Below are 13,935 nucleotides of genomic sequence, written 5' to 3'. Positions count from 1 at the left end.
TAACAAATGGAATTGACTAGATATAGAAGAAAGCAGAATTATAATGGGAGATTTGTGGGTAGTGAAATCTCCCTCTAAGGAAGGAGAAATAGGTAGTGGAGTAAATAAAATCAGATTTGTAAATAAAATCAGATTGTGTCCCCCCACCACGCACTCCCCGGGAAGATTCTGGAGGACAACAAAATTATGATCAGTGGTGGAGTCCCTCAGAGTTTGGTTAGACTCAAATCTAATTTTCTGACCCTATCGCCTACCTTCCCGGCAAATATTCAAAAGCAGTTTGGATTAGTGAAATGGGGACCTCACATAGGGTGTTTCCTTTCTGCCTTGGGTGGCAGGACCCCCTAGTCCTCTTCTTCCAGCTTCTTATTTCCTCATGGTGAAAGCTGAAAGCAAGGTCCCCCTTTGGGATGAGCTGATCACCTTGTAACCTCCCCAGCGCTTAGGACAGTGCCTTGCACGCATTCATTCATTCAATAGTATTAATTGAGCGCTTACTGTGTGCAGAACACTGTATTAAGCGCTTTGGAAGTACAAGTTGGCAACATACAGAGACGGTCCCTACCCAACAACGGGCTCACAGTCTAGAAGGGGGAATCGATGGCATTTATTGAGGACTTACTATGTGCAGAGCTCTGTACTAAGCACTTAGGGGAGAACAATACAGCAGAATTAGGAGACATGTTCCTAGACCACAGTGAGCTCACCATCTAGAGGGAGAGACAGACATTAACATGAATTAATTACTTATAATATATAATTTAAAGATCTGTCCACAAGAGCTGTGGGTTTTAGGGGCGGGGTGAATATCAAATGTCCCAAAGTCACAGATCCAAGTCCATAGATGATGCTAAAGGGAGAAGGAGTCTGGGAAAAGAAGGCTTAATTGGAGAGGGAGGGAGTTCCAGGGTAAGGGGCAGGACGTGGGAAAGGGGTCGGTGGAGAAATAGACAAGATCGGAGCACAGTGAGGAAGCTGGAACTGGAGGAGCAGAGTGTGCGGGCTGGGCACTAGAAGATTGCTGAGGTGAAGTAGGTTGGGGCGAGCTGATTGAGTACTGTAAAGCTTTAAAAATTACTCTGCAACATTAAGCACACAAATAAAAATACCAGAGGTGGATTAAAGTGGAAGAAATTCTACATTTCTTCTAGAGTTTCTTCTACATTACATAGAGAAGCAGCACGGCTCAGTGGAAAGAGCCCGGGCTTTGGAGTCAGAAGTCAAGGGTTCAAATCCCCGCTCCGCCACTTGTCAGCTGTGTGACTCTGTGCCTCAGTTACCCCATCTGTAAAATGGGGTTAAGATTGTGAGCCCCACGTGGGACAACTTGATCACCTTGCAACCCCCCGAGTGCTTAGAACAGTGTTTTGTACATAGTAAGGCTTAATAAATGCCATTATTATCATTATTATTATTATTATTATTATTATTACATTTACAGCATGTTCCTTTGTGCAGACGTTGCCCTGCCCATCTGTGGCCTGTGGGAATGTGGCTAGCTGAACCAGGCTCCATGGGGCACTGGGCATATTATCGGTCCACCTTCACAGCCTGAGGGATTGGGCCTGAAGTAGAACAAAGAATAATGTTGGCACAACAGTGTGACTGACATTCAACATTCTTTTCTGTGAAATTTGAGATGGTGGCTGGGAAGACAGAAAAGCCATCCATACTTTAGCCTGTTACGCTGATTTCATCAGTAATGAGATTTACTCCCCTTTTCTATTAAATGCGCCGCAGGCCTCAGGATACTTTAGTGACCTTCCGGGAAGATTGGTGGAGAGGCTCCAGTTCATCATTTCAAAGGTAAAAATTGTGGTGTGGTGACCGCCCACCCCAGTAACTTGAAATGTGGTAACAGGAAAGGTTGGGAGGAGATTATTCATACAGCTGTTTCATTCTGGTACACATGTACAATTTTCTGATGTGTGTTCTTTTTTTATGGTATTCACTGATGTGCCAGACACTGTTCTAAGAGCTTAGACAAGCTCATCAGATGGGACACAGTCCCTGTACAACATGGGGCTCACACTCTTAATCTCCATTTTACAGATGAGGTAACTGAGGCAAACAGAAGTGAACTGAATTGCCCGAGGTCACGGAGCAGGATAGTGGTGGCATCAAGATTAGAACCCAGGTCCTTCTGACCCTTAGGTCTGTGCTCTATCCACTAGGCTATGTTGCTTCCCTTCCTGCTCCCACTGTTTGTAATTTCATCTGCCTGGTCACCTCATTCAATTGCGAGGTCCTTTATGGTAGCAATTATCTTGTTTCTGTTGTATTCTCCCAAGCGCTTAGTACAGTATTTCACACTTAGTAGGTGCTCATTAAATACCACTGATGCTGAGGACGTTTAGGTACACAAAACTGGCACCCCCTTGAAAGGTTTTAATAGTAGTGATGGTATTTGTTAAGCGCTTACTATGTGCCAAACACTGTTCTAAGTGCTGGACACCCCTAACTTCCTGATCAATCAGTCAATTGGTCACTTGTATTTATTGAACACTTACTGTTCGCAGAACACTGTACCAAGCGTTTGGGTGAGTATGATACAACAGAGTTGGTAGTAGCTTCAGAGAAGCAGCATGGCTCAGTGGAAAGAGCCCAGGCTTTGGAGTCAGAGGTCATGGGTTCAAATTCCGGCTCCGCCAATTGTCAGCTGTGTGACTTTGGGCAAGTCACTTTACTTCTCTGGACCTGAGTTACCTCATCTGTAAAATGGGATTAAGACTGTGAGCCCCTGTGGGACAACCTGATCACCTTGTAAACTTCCCAGTGCTTAGAACAGTGCTGTGCACATTGTAAGCACTTAATAAATGTCATTATTATTATTATTATTTGGGCTTAGGTCGCCAGTGAGAGGATTTCTGGATACTGGGGAGGTGGCAGGGGACAAATCACGTGAAAAGTGAGTTGTCCAGTGAGAAACCAGACAAATGACCTCCCTAGCTGGGATACGTTATCGTTCAGCCTTTCTTTCTGATCTGTTTCCTTAGTGCCAGACCACGGAAGGCCACTGAGGGTGGCCAGATGAGAGAAAGAATCCACTCAATTAGAGCCAAGTAGTTGCATTCAACAAGGTTTATTGTGTAGGAGCAAAAGATGCAAGAAACGACCCAATCATGAAAGGTGACAGGAATGGAAAGAGCCCATGTTCCTAGAATCACGCCTTCTCTGACTGAAACCAAGCAGTTTAGATTCTTCAAATGGTAGAGAGAAAATCTGAGACTTTTCTTCCAACAGGACCTGGAAGAAATCAGGGATGTTGAGATTTTCATTTCACGGTTGGTAAACTGGGCTTTCCTCATCAACACATGCTTTACGAGCTTTCCTGGTTGAGTGACTCTGAAAAGAGCCTCTAGACTGTAAGTTCACTGTGGACAGTGAATGTGTCTGTTACGTTGTTATAATGTACTCTCCCAAGTGCTTAGTTACAATGCTTGGTACACAGTAAGCGACCCAATAAATACAACTGATTGATTGATTTATAGGGAATGAGAAGTCTGGCCTTTGCCCCCAAAGCAGCTGACAATTCCATTCATTCATTCATTCATCCAATCGTATTTATTGAGCACTTACTGTGTGCAGAGCACTGTACTAAGCGCTTGGGAAGTACAAGTTGGCAATATACAGAGACGGTCCCTACCTAGTCTAGAAGATGCTTTGGCTATGAGCCAGTCAGTCATAGTCAATTCTATTTAGGGAGTGCTTACCATGGGCAGAGCACTAAGCATATAGGAGAGTACAATACAACAATAAATACACACATTCCCTGCCCAGCCCCAGGAACAAACTTCCAGGGACACAACTAGGGGTTCAGAACTTGGGGATGTGAATGGCTCATGGCAATGGGCTCATCCTCACTCTCTGGGATCCATGTATCCTGAAGGATTGCAAAGCAGAGGAGTCTGAATGATGGGTGGCCCGTGGCAAAACTCCAAAAAACCAAACCCAGGGGATTCTGCGGTTGTTGAGCTGAGCAATTAACGGAACACAAGGGGGTCACTCGGAACCTACAGGCCAGAGGAGGCTCCCGGGGCAAACTTTGACTGCGTGACCTAGTGGGTAGAACACGGGCCCGGGTTCAAATCCCAGCTCTGTCGCTTGTCTGCTGGGTGACCTCGGGCAAGTCACTTCAGTTCTCTGTGTCTCAGTTACTTGTCTGTAAAATGAGGATTAAGACTATGAGCCCTGTGTAGGAGAGGGATTGTGTCCAACCTAATTAACTGTAAGCTGGAGAAGAGAAGGTCATGGGATGATTTACTGTCTTCCAGACTACAAAGGGCTTCTGAGAGTCATATTCATACTGACCAGTGATTCTCCCTGTCCACTCATTCTCCATTTCCTCTGAAGAGTGGACAAAGAGCAAAGGAGAGAATTGTAGTTAGGGTTCAGGACTACCCAGAGACAAATCACTGCAATAGGCCATTAAGGAAGGTAGTGGTATCTTTAGCCATGGAGATCTTTAGGGAAAGAAGAGACGTGTTTAGACTGTAAGCTCCTTGTAGACAGGGAATGTGTTTACCAACTCTATTGTATTGTACACCTTCAAGCACTTAGTATAGTGCTTTGCACACAGAAAACGCTCAATAAATATGATTAATTAATTGGTTGATCGACTGACACTCATCTCCAGGATGGTTTATTCATTCGCTTATGTGGAGTGTGGAGGCAAGGGGGTGGGGGTGGGGGGCGAGGGGAGAAATGGCCTCTTGAAGCTCTGTCCAACTCTGGAATTCTGAATACATAATGACACAGCATTCCAGCCACACCAGTAATTGTGTCTTAGGTGAACTCTACAAGAATGGTGGAAGCGTCACCGATATTTAGAATCCTGAAGGAAAATATGAAAGCCACAGAGACCTCTCCCTTAAAGATTTTTGAAAACCAAATCTCACAAAATAACCTGACAAAATTCCCGAACAGAGTTGGATGTAACCATTCATCACCACCAAAGACAGCCCCTTAGCTATTTTTACAATGATTTCCTTTTCTTATAGTGAAGTTCTTACTCTAGGCATGGCTTGTTACAATGAGGAATCATGTCTCCTAACTCTCTTATACTTCCCCAAGCGCTTAGAACAGTGCCCTGCCCAGAGAAAGCGCTCAATAAAATTCTACAGGTTGAAACCATATCTGAAAGTGCCATTCCTAGACTGAGCCCCCTCCTTCCTCTCCCCCTCCTCCCCCCTCCATCCCCCCTGCCTTACCTCCTTCCCTTCCCCACAGCACCTGTATATATGTATATATGTTTGTATGTATTTATTACTCTATTTATTTTACTTGTACATATTTATTCATTATATTTTGTTAATATGTTTTGTTTTGTTCTCTGTCACCCCCTTCTAGACTGTGAGCCCACTGTTGGGTAGGGACCTTCTCTATTTGTTGCCAACTTGTGCTTCCCAAGCGCTTAGTACAGTGCTCTGCACACAGTAAGCGCTCAATAAATACGATTGAATGAATGAATGAATTTCCATTTTTAGCTTTGTAGTTCCACTGCTTTTAGGGTTACTCCAATATTCATCGACATTTAGTGGGGTGGTGAATTAGAACCAGAAAGCACCAAAAGACATGAAGTTATCCCGAATCGGGGGCTGTGGGGAAGTAGAGCAGCTTTCTCTACTTGTCCTTTACCTGTGTCTCTTCTTCACCGAAGCTCTCCCCGTCGGGGCTTTCTTTTAAGGTTGGAGGGGAGTTTGGGCCATGGGGGTAGCAGTCACGGGGGCAGCAGTAGCAGACTCCGGGGTATTGGCGGAGGAATCGACAGGGGGCTGTGGAGTTTGGCTGGTCACGGTGGGATTTCTGGGAGGGGTTGAGGTTTGAGGGCCATAATAGATGGGATGAACAAAGGGATAGAAAGGTGGGAGGAATTCCAGGGGAAATGGAAATACACTTGGGATTTGGAACTTCAAGTTGGGAAAAACATAGGCGAATTGGTGCTCAGGGTTAATCGTGTAGGGGCGGGGAATATTTAGAAATGGTCGAGGGTAATAAGGACGTGGGATGTTTCTGTCAGGTTTGTCTTGGAAGCTAAAGGGAAAGCTTGGCTGGCGCTTCAGCCTCAACCATCTTTCTTCACTCTCGCTGTACTGCAGAGAAAAGAAAAGAAAAAGGAGCATCACTCAATCCAGCGGTGATATTTATCAAGTGCTTACTGTGTGTAGAGTACTATACTGTCCTGTGCTTGGGGGAGTACAGTACAAGAGAGTTAATAGTCATGTTCCCTGCCCGCAAGGAGACTACAGTCTAGACGTGAAGACTGACATTAAAATAAATGAAAAATTACAAAAATTCCTCTTCTCCCACTCTCTTCTGTATCGCCCTGGACTTGCTCCCTTGTCTCTTTCCCGTCCCAGCCCCACAGCACTTATGTACATATCTGTAATTTATTTATTTGTTTTGATGTTTGTCTCCCCCCCCCACCCCCCATCTAGACTGTAAGCTCGTTGTGGGCAGGAAATGTGCATTTATTGTAGCATTGTACTCTCCCAAGTGGTTAGTACAGTGCTCTGCATACGGTAAGTGCTCAATAAATTTGATTGAATGAATGAATGAATGAATAAGTGATGTGGAGCTGAGAGTGGGGTGAATAGTAAGTGTTTAAAGGGTGAGGATCCAAGTGCAGAGGTGATGCAGAAGGGAGAGGGGAGAAGGACTGGGTTCTTATCCTGGCTCTGCCATTTGTCTGCTGTGTGACCTTGGGTAAGTCACTTAACTTCTCTGTGCCTCAGTTACCTCATGTGGGACATGGACCGTGTCCAACTTGATTAGCTTGGATCTACCCCAGTGCTTAGAATGGTGCCTGGCACGTAATTGCTCAACAAGAACTAAAAAAAAAACTCAAAGAGGAAGTAGGGGAAAAGAAGACTTAGTTGGGGAAGACCTCTTTCAGGAGATGTGATTTTAGTAAGGCTCTGAGTGGTGGTCTGTTATATATGAAGAGGGAGGGAGTTCCAGGGTGTCTGGGCTGGGTCGTAATAGGAATTCAGGAAGGTAAGGTAGGAGGAAGTGATCTCATTGAGTGCTTTGAAACCAAAGGCACGGAATTTCTGTTTGATGTGGAGTTGGATGGGTAGCCATTAGTGTAGAGACATATTATCCTTGGACACCGAGAAAGTCTGGGTCCATGGCCCCAAACCACCTAGGGCCTTGCTAAGTCAGGGGATGTCAGGAAATCTTGGGATTTGGGATTTCCTGATCTGGATTACTGGCACGCCTGAGTAGATAGAGCATGGGCCTGAGGTAGAAGGACCTGGCTTCTAATCCCAGCTCCAGCACATGTCTGCTGTGTGACTTTGGGAACATCACTTAACTTCATTAGGTCTCAGTTTCCTCGTCTGTAAAATAGGGATTAATACTGTGAACCCCATGTGGGACAGGGACTGTGTCAACCTCATTAACTTGTATCTTTCTCAGCATTTAGAACAGTGCTTGGCACATAGTGAGTGTGCTTAACAAGTCCGGTTTTATTATTACTATTATTATTTTTATTTGGCTTTGGCTGGGACTGCCTACCTGCAAGATGGGGAGGGGGGCACCTGCCTGGAATCTCTGTAGACATTCTATCTCCCAGTCAGAGTGATTTCAACAGATCCCACCTCAGGCTTCCCAACAGAGGTTAGAAATCAATGGTGTCCGGTACACCACCTCAAAAGTAGCCCACTTCAAAACCCCCCAGCAGGCTGGAAATTCTAAAGCAAAGTCCTCTCCCCTCCAATGTATACCCTTTCACCTTCTGCACGGTTTACATGGATCACAGTGGTTAATAAAGTCAAAGGAACCTACATCAACCTTTTTCCATTCCTCGTCCTCTGCCGCCTTCAATTAGGTTGAGAGAGTTGAACAGCGAAGAACAAATAAGAAGGAAAAAGAGTTAGGCTCAGATTTGGGGCAAAATACCTTAATATGTTCATTATACAGTGATAAAGGAAATAATCATCTTCAGAAGAATAGCTTTCAAGACTCCTGGCTTCTGTGGAAATGAATCTTTGGAAAATGTAATGGTAGGAACAGCCATAATAGGAATCCCAATCGAACACAATTTTTGTAAATCCTACAGATTTCAAATAAAACTCAGGTGATACAATCTTCTGGGGGAAGGGTTTCTACCAGAAATGTCTTAGAATAATTCAAGACCTTCTATCAGTGTTGTCTTTCTGAAATATCTGCTCCCTTTATCTGTTTCTCCTCAAGTAGGGTTCTTTGGTCCTCTCAAGCTAACCTTTACATGATTCTTCACTCTCAGTTCTCCTGCCTCTGATCCTTTGCACATATCTGTATTACTATTGGTATTATTATGGTATTTGTTAAGCATTTACGGTGTGTCAAGGAGTGGTTTCCCTCCTCCCTTCTAAGAGGTGGTACCCATAGTAACTTGGTTGGGAGAACATGGAGTCTTTAATCCTCCAACAGGCTATTCAGACTGGACGGGGCTTTTGAAAACCTAGGTTGGGTAGGAGGGATGGGTACAGTCTGCTTCAACCTTCAAACATCCCTGAGAGACACCAGGGAATCTGGTCCCAGGTAGCCACATCTCGATTTTCCAAGGACTGGGACTGTTCCTGATTGAAAATGGGGAAATATTTCTAGTTCTAAGGGATATTCCTTGGACCCTCTAGGACACAGAGAGGGACTCTTTGTGGGAACCAATCTGATGAGACACGGAGCTAGCAGGGGAAAGCACGGATACTTACGGAGAAGCAAACGGTCATAACCAGGATACCTCCAACCAGTAGTAGAGTCTTCATCTTCTCACTGAACCGTGAAAGTAAAATGAAAATAATCTCTTCATTATTTGCCACTGAATTGTAACTTAAATAAAACATAGTCATCATAGAAAGAACTATTGAGAGGTTTCCAAAAGATAAGTCCTTGAAAACTGAGGTGCAAGACAGACATTACCAGAACGCAAAGAATGATCAAAAACGAAATGATTATTTTGTAGGAGGTTTTGCATAAGCTATATCATGAATTCTCTCAATATCCCTCTGAGGGAAGTCGGCATTTTTTCAATCACCCAAACTGGAAGCACGAAACAGAAGAAGTTACTTGCTTAAGGTGGCCCATGTGGCGTAAGTGTGGGATTCAGGCCTGGACTTCCAGTCTGCCCGTTAGATTGTAAACTCCTTGAGGGCAGGGGCTGAATTAGCAAAGTCTCAATGCCTGCAAAAGGAAATGAAAGGCCACCTGCACTGTACTAAGAAGACACAGCCAGCGCAGAAGCAGCATGGCCTAGTGGAAAGAGCATGGGCCTGGGAATCAGAGGATCTGGCTTCTAACTCCAACTCCACCACTTGTCTGCTGTGGGACCTTGGGCAAAGCACCTAACTTCCCTGGGCCTCTGTAACCTCATTTGTAAAGAGGATATTAAGAGTGTCAGCCCCGTGTGGGACAGAGACTGTGTCCAACCTGATTAACTTATATCGACCCCAGTGCTTAGAATACTGCTTGGCACATAGTAAATGCTAAACAAGTACTATAAAAATAATTATTATAAGTGGATAGATCACGATCCTGGGAGTCAGAAGGATCTGCATTCTAATTCCGGCTCTGCCACTTGTCTGCCACGTGTCTGCTTCCATCCTCTCCCCCTTGTCCCCCTCTCCATCCTCCTCATCTTACCGCCTTCCCTTCCCCACGGCACCTGTATATATGTATATATGTTTGTACATATTTATTACTCTATTTATTTATCTTGTACATATCTATTCTATTTATTTTATTTTGTTAGTATGTTTGGTTTTGTTCTCTGTCTCCCCCTTCTAGACTGTGAGCCCGCTGTTGGGTAGGGACTGTCTCTATGTGTTGCTGGCTTGTACTTCCCGAGCGCTTAGTACAGTGCTCTGCACACTGTAAGTGCTCAATAAATGCGATTGATTGATTGATTGACCTTGGGAAAGTCACTTAATTTCTCTGTGCCTCAGTTACCTCATCGGTAAAATAGGGATTAAGACTGTAAGTCTCATATGGGACAGGGACTGTGTCCAACCCGATTAGCTTGTATCTACTCCAGCGCTTAGAACAGTGCTGGACACATAGTAAGTGCTTAACAAATACCATCATCACCATCATCGTTACTTGCTGATTCTTTCGAGGAAATGCTCTATTGTAAACCCACTGAAAGCAGGAGTTGTGCCTGCTAATTCTATTGAACTCTCCCAAGCCCTTGCTACAGTGCACTGCACACAGTAGATACTAATCAATAAATATTATTGATTAGAGTGATAATTAGATTTTATTATTACTGTAAATCTGTAATGCTTCTAGGTAACTAACATATGCCATGGAATTCCATCAACTCTATTTACTGGATTTGATTCATGTTACTTTGGCAAAGGAAGGCGACTATACCCTTTAACTTCAGAGCCTTTTAACAGAAGGAATGAGTCCATTTTCCAAAGGCAACCCCCTTGGGTGTCAACCAATTGGGCATCAGTCCTGTACTAAACACGGGGGTAAATATAAAACAATTAGGTTAGACCAGGTCTCTGTCCCACATAGGGCTCAATGCCTAAACGAGTGGGGGGAGAACACTTATTTCATCCCCATTTTACAGATGAGGAAACTGAGACACAGAGAAAATGACTTGGCCAAGGTCACACGGCAGGCAAGTGTCAGATCTGGGATTGATTTCCTAAATTTAATGTTGCCTTTGCGTTTCTAGTTACTGAAGTCTCCAGGTGTTTTACATATGAAGTTCCTGCTCACAGTTACACAACTACATACCACACATGCACACTTCTACACATTATTCATTCATTTTATCGTATTTATTGAGCACTTACTGTGTGCAGAGCACTGCAATAAGCACTTGGAAAGTACAATTCGGCAACATTATATTTTCCAAGCCCTTAGTATAGTTCACTGACCCAAGTGGAGGCTCAGTAACTACTATTACTATTACTCCAGCAGGTATTACTACTACTGCTACTGTTACTACAACGTGGCTTAGTGGAAAGACCCCGGGCTTGGGAGTCAGAGGTCATGGGTTCTAATCCTGGCTATGCCACTTGTCAGCCGTGTGACTTTGGGCAAGTCACTTCACTTTTCTGGGCCTCAGTTACCTCATCTGTAAAATGGGGATGAAGACTGGGAGCCCCACGTGTGTTAACCTGATCACCTTGTATCTATCCCAGCGCTTAGAACAGTTCTTGGCACATAGTAAGCACTTAACAAATACCATTATTATTAGTATTATTACTACTGCTACTGCTGCTTCTAATGCAACTACTATTATTACAGCACCCTGCCCTGCACGAAGGAAAGCGATAAGCTTTTTTAGCCTGTATTACCCTGGTAATTCTTTTAAGGTAAATATTCAATCATATTTATTGAGCACTTACTGTGTGCAGAGCACTGTACTAAGCGCTTGGGAAGTACGAGGTGGTAAATATGGCAACTGAATTGACCATTACCATCAGGGATAGCTAAAGATACTGAGCGAGACCTTAACTGTACCCACAAGTAGTGCTCAAGTATAGATTAAAAGGCTCAATTGGAATTTCTTTCAAATTCCTTCAAACCTGCTATAAAGACAATTACACTCTTCAACCAGTAGACTAAATGAACGACAATCTCTAAATTGAAAACTACCTTCTAAGAACCCGAACATTTTCCTTAGAAGAAAATTACACTCTCCTTTTACGTTCATGTTCAACAAAGAAAGAGCACGAAAACAGAGAGGAGAAATCTTTCGAGACCACTCACTGACTAATACAGAAATCATGAGGCGCACAATTGCCACAAACAATCGATTCACAAGACAATCACACTGTGCTACTGATCGAATTAGCCAATCTGAGGCATTATTTAAGTCCGGAAATCCTTTTCACATGGCCTCCCCAGAGGGTGGAAATTTGAATAAATAAATACGATTGATGATGATAGGCTTTGCAGGTCTGCTTGTCTGCTTCTAGCTTCCAGAGATAGGGTGCCTAGATATCAGTCTGGAAAAAACAGAAACCCTGAAGCCCTGATGAAGGGAGGGATCTAATGGGTCAGAAATTCTATTTGCCTGTCTCTTCTCCTTGTACACGAGTCCTTTCCTAATAGCACCTAACAGAAAACAAACATCTTCAGTCAAGCTAAAGGGTGAAAGGAAGATTTGGTTTTCAGAAGGGACATTTTGGGTGTCTTGAGAACTTTTCTCAATAAACTACCAGCCCTGTCCCATCAAAATACTTACATTCAGTCACCCTTCCCATCTACCCGAACCACATTAGTTGATCAAATTGGGCAGGAATTCTTTATTTCTCTGGCATTGTCCTGGGCCTCAATATTCTGAATCTCTGGTCTCCTTGATTTTGGCCGAGAAACATCACCAGTTCAAGTAAGCATAAAGTTTCCCAGCTAGGTCTAAGAGGGTGATTGAGGTCCAGTGAAGTCTAAGGTTTAAAAGCTTGTTAGAAAGAAAACCAAGTAAAGGTGTAAGAAAATAAAAAGAATTGGAATTCAAAGGTCTTTGGACTTGTTCAAGCAGATACCGTCTCCATACGTTGCCAACTTGTACTTCCCAAGCACTTAGTACAGTGCTCTGCACAGAGTAAGCGCTCAATAAATACAATTGAATGAATAAATGAATACCGTGATAGGGACTCTTTCCTCCCAGGTCTTTTCTAGGTGTTTTTCTTTCTCACGTCCAGCCAGGTGGAGTCGACTCTGGATTGGCTTAGCAGATGATTGAGTTGGCCTCTTGGTTACTATCGCCTCAGTAAAAAAAATTGAAGAGTCAGAGTTTTAGTACTTTGGGAAAGTCAGTTCTTTTTCCTGCCTTCCTACTTTTTACCCAATCAGGAGGGAGAAAAAGGAAATGTTTGACGCAGACAGGTTCAATTCTGGGTCAATATTGGGAAGTCCCAGTAAGAAGAAGGTGAATAATTGCACTTTTCCCCAAGTTGGCAGGAAGACATGGTGATTTATGTGGAACAGAAGGACCATTAGGTAGGGGATGTCTCATTACAGTACCTGTCCTCTGAATTTTCTAATCCTTCCTCTTCACTGTTTTATTTTGCACATGAGAAAAATAAATTCATCAGCAGTTAAGACCCTGAATGGTCATTCAGTAAAAGAATACTGACAGCTGTGTTTCCCGCAATATTCAACTGCCCCTCTTCTCCACAGTTCTTTTTTTTAGGGGGGCTTTTTGAGAAAAGGAGAATTACTTTCTTTTAACGGTATTTGTTAAGCTTAATCAGTGCCAGGCACTACACTAAGTGCTACGCTACAAGCTAATTATGTTGGATGAAGTTCATTTTCCACATGGGGCTCACAATCAATCCCCATTTTACAGATGAGGTAACAGAGGTGCAGAGAAGTTAAATGATTTTACTAAGGGCACACAACAGGCAAGTGGCGGAGCTGGTATTAGAAGCTTGTCCTTCGGATGCTCAGGCCCATGCCCTATCCTCTAGGCAATGCTGCTTCTCTACTTTGAAATGAAGGTTAAAAATTGAGGCTTTCCTAACCTTCTTCCCCCCCCCCACCCACCCATTGCTATTTCAACAGTACACTGGACATAAACTGTAACCTACTCATATTGGTTCCTAAATGTCAGAGCCTTGTTCTAGAGATTCAACTGGAAAGCTCTCTAGACTACATCTCGATTTCTAGAGTTTACCCCATTTGAACTGATTTCTATCCCTTTTCCCTATTTTTGAAATTTGGGGGTTAAACCTGAAATATCCCAGATACTTAGTGTTTTAGATTTTAAGATTTTCTGAAATTTTTTATTCCCCCCCAAGTTTTTAACCCCCAATTTGAAAGCCTATTTATGAGCCATATCTCTGCCATTACAATTCGTGGGTGTTGCTGGTGGAAATCGAATGCTAGGAAGTTTTTGTTGGTATGTTTTAATTCCTTGAAGAATCGGGGCGATCGCTACTTCATTTTGGTTGTAGCGATTTGGTGGTGAGGGGTGGGGTGGAGGAAGCGTCA

General features: G+C 43.6%; 1 protein-coding gene across 2 annotated transcripts; it reads right to left on the bottom strand.

The window, feature by feature from the left end:
• Window positions 1-3,065: 3,065 nt before the first annotated feature.
• On the bottom strand, window positions 3,066-12,711 carry LOC119939671 (leucine-rich repeat extensin-like protein 2). 2 transcript variants are annotated; one of them, XM_038759831.1, is made up of 5 exons: window positions 12,586-12,711; window positions 8,697-8,757; window positions 7,789-7,821; window positions 5,638-6,092; window positions 3,066-3,246 (listed from the first exon to the last, which is right to left on the bottom strand). In XM_038759831.1, the coding sequence occupies exons 2-4, from the start codon at window positions 8,748-8,750 to the stop codon at window positions 5,682-5,684; spliced, it is 498 nt and encodes a 165-aa protein (XP_038615759.1). In that variant the 5' UTR covers window positions 8,751-8,757; window positions 12,586-12,711; the 3' UTR covers window positions 3,066-3,246; window positions 5,638-5,681. The 2 variants fall into 2 exon arrangements, with proteins under 2 accessions (XP_038615759.1, XP_038615760.1); XM_038759832.1 differs by lacking the exon at window positions 7,789-7,821 and having other exon boundaries at window positions 3,180-3,246.
• Window positions 12,712-13,935: the final 1,224 nt, after the last annotated feature.

The sequence above is a fragment of the Tachyglossus aculeatus genome, chromosome 17, assembly GCF_015852505.1.
Source record: "Tachyglossus aculeatus isolate mTacAcu1 chromosome 17, mTacAcu1.pri, whole genome shotgun sequence".
Taxonomy (NCBI): Eukaryota; Metazoa; Chordata; class Mammalia; order Monotremata; family Tachyglossidae; genus Tachyglossus; species Tachyglossus aculeatus.
This window is presented reverse-complemented; position numbering and strand designations above follow the sequence as displayed.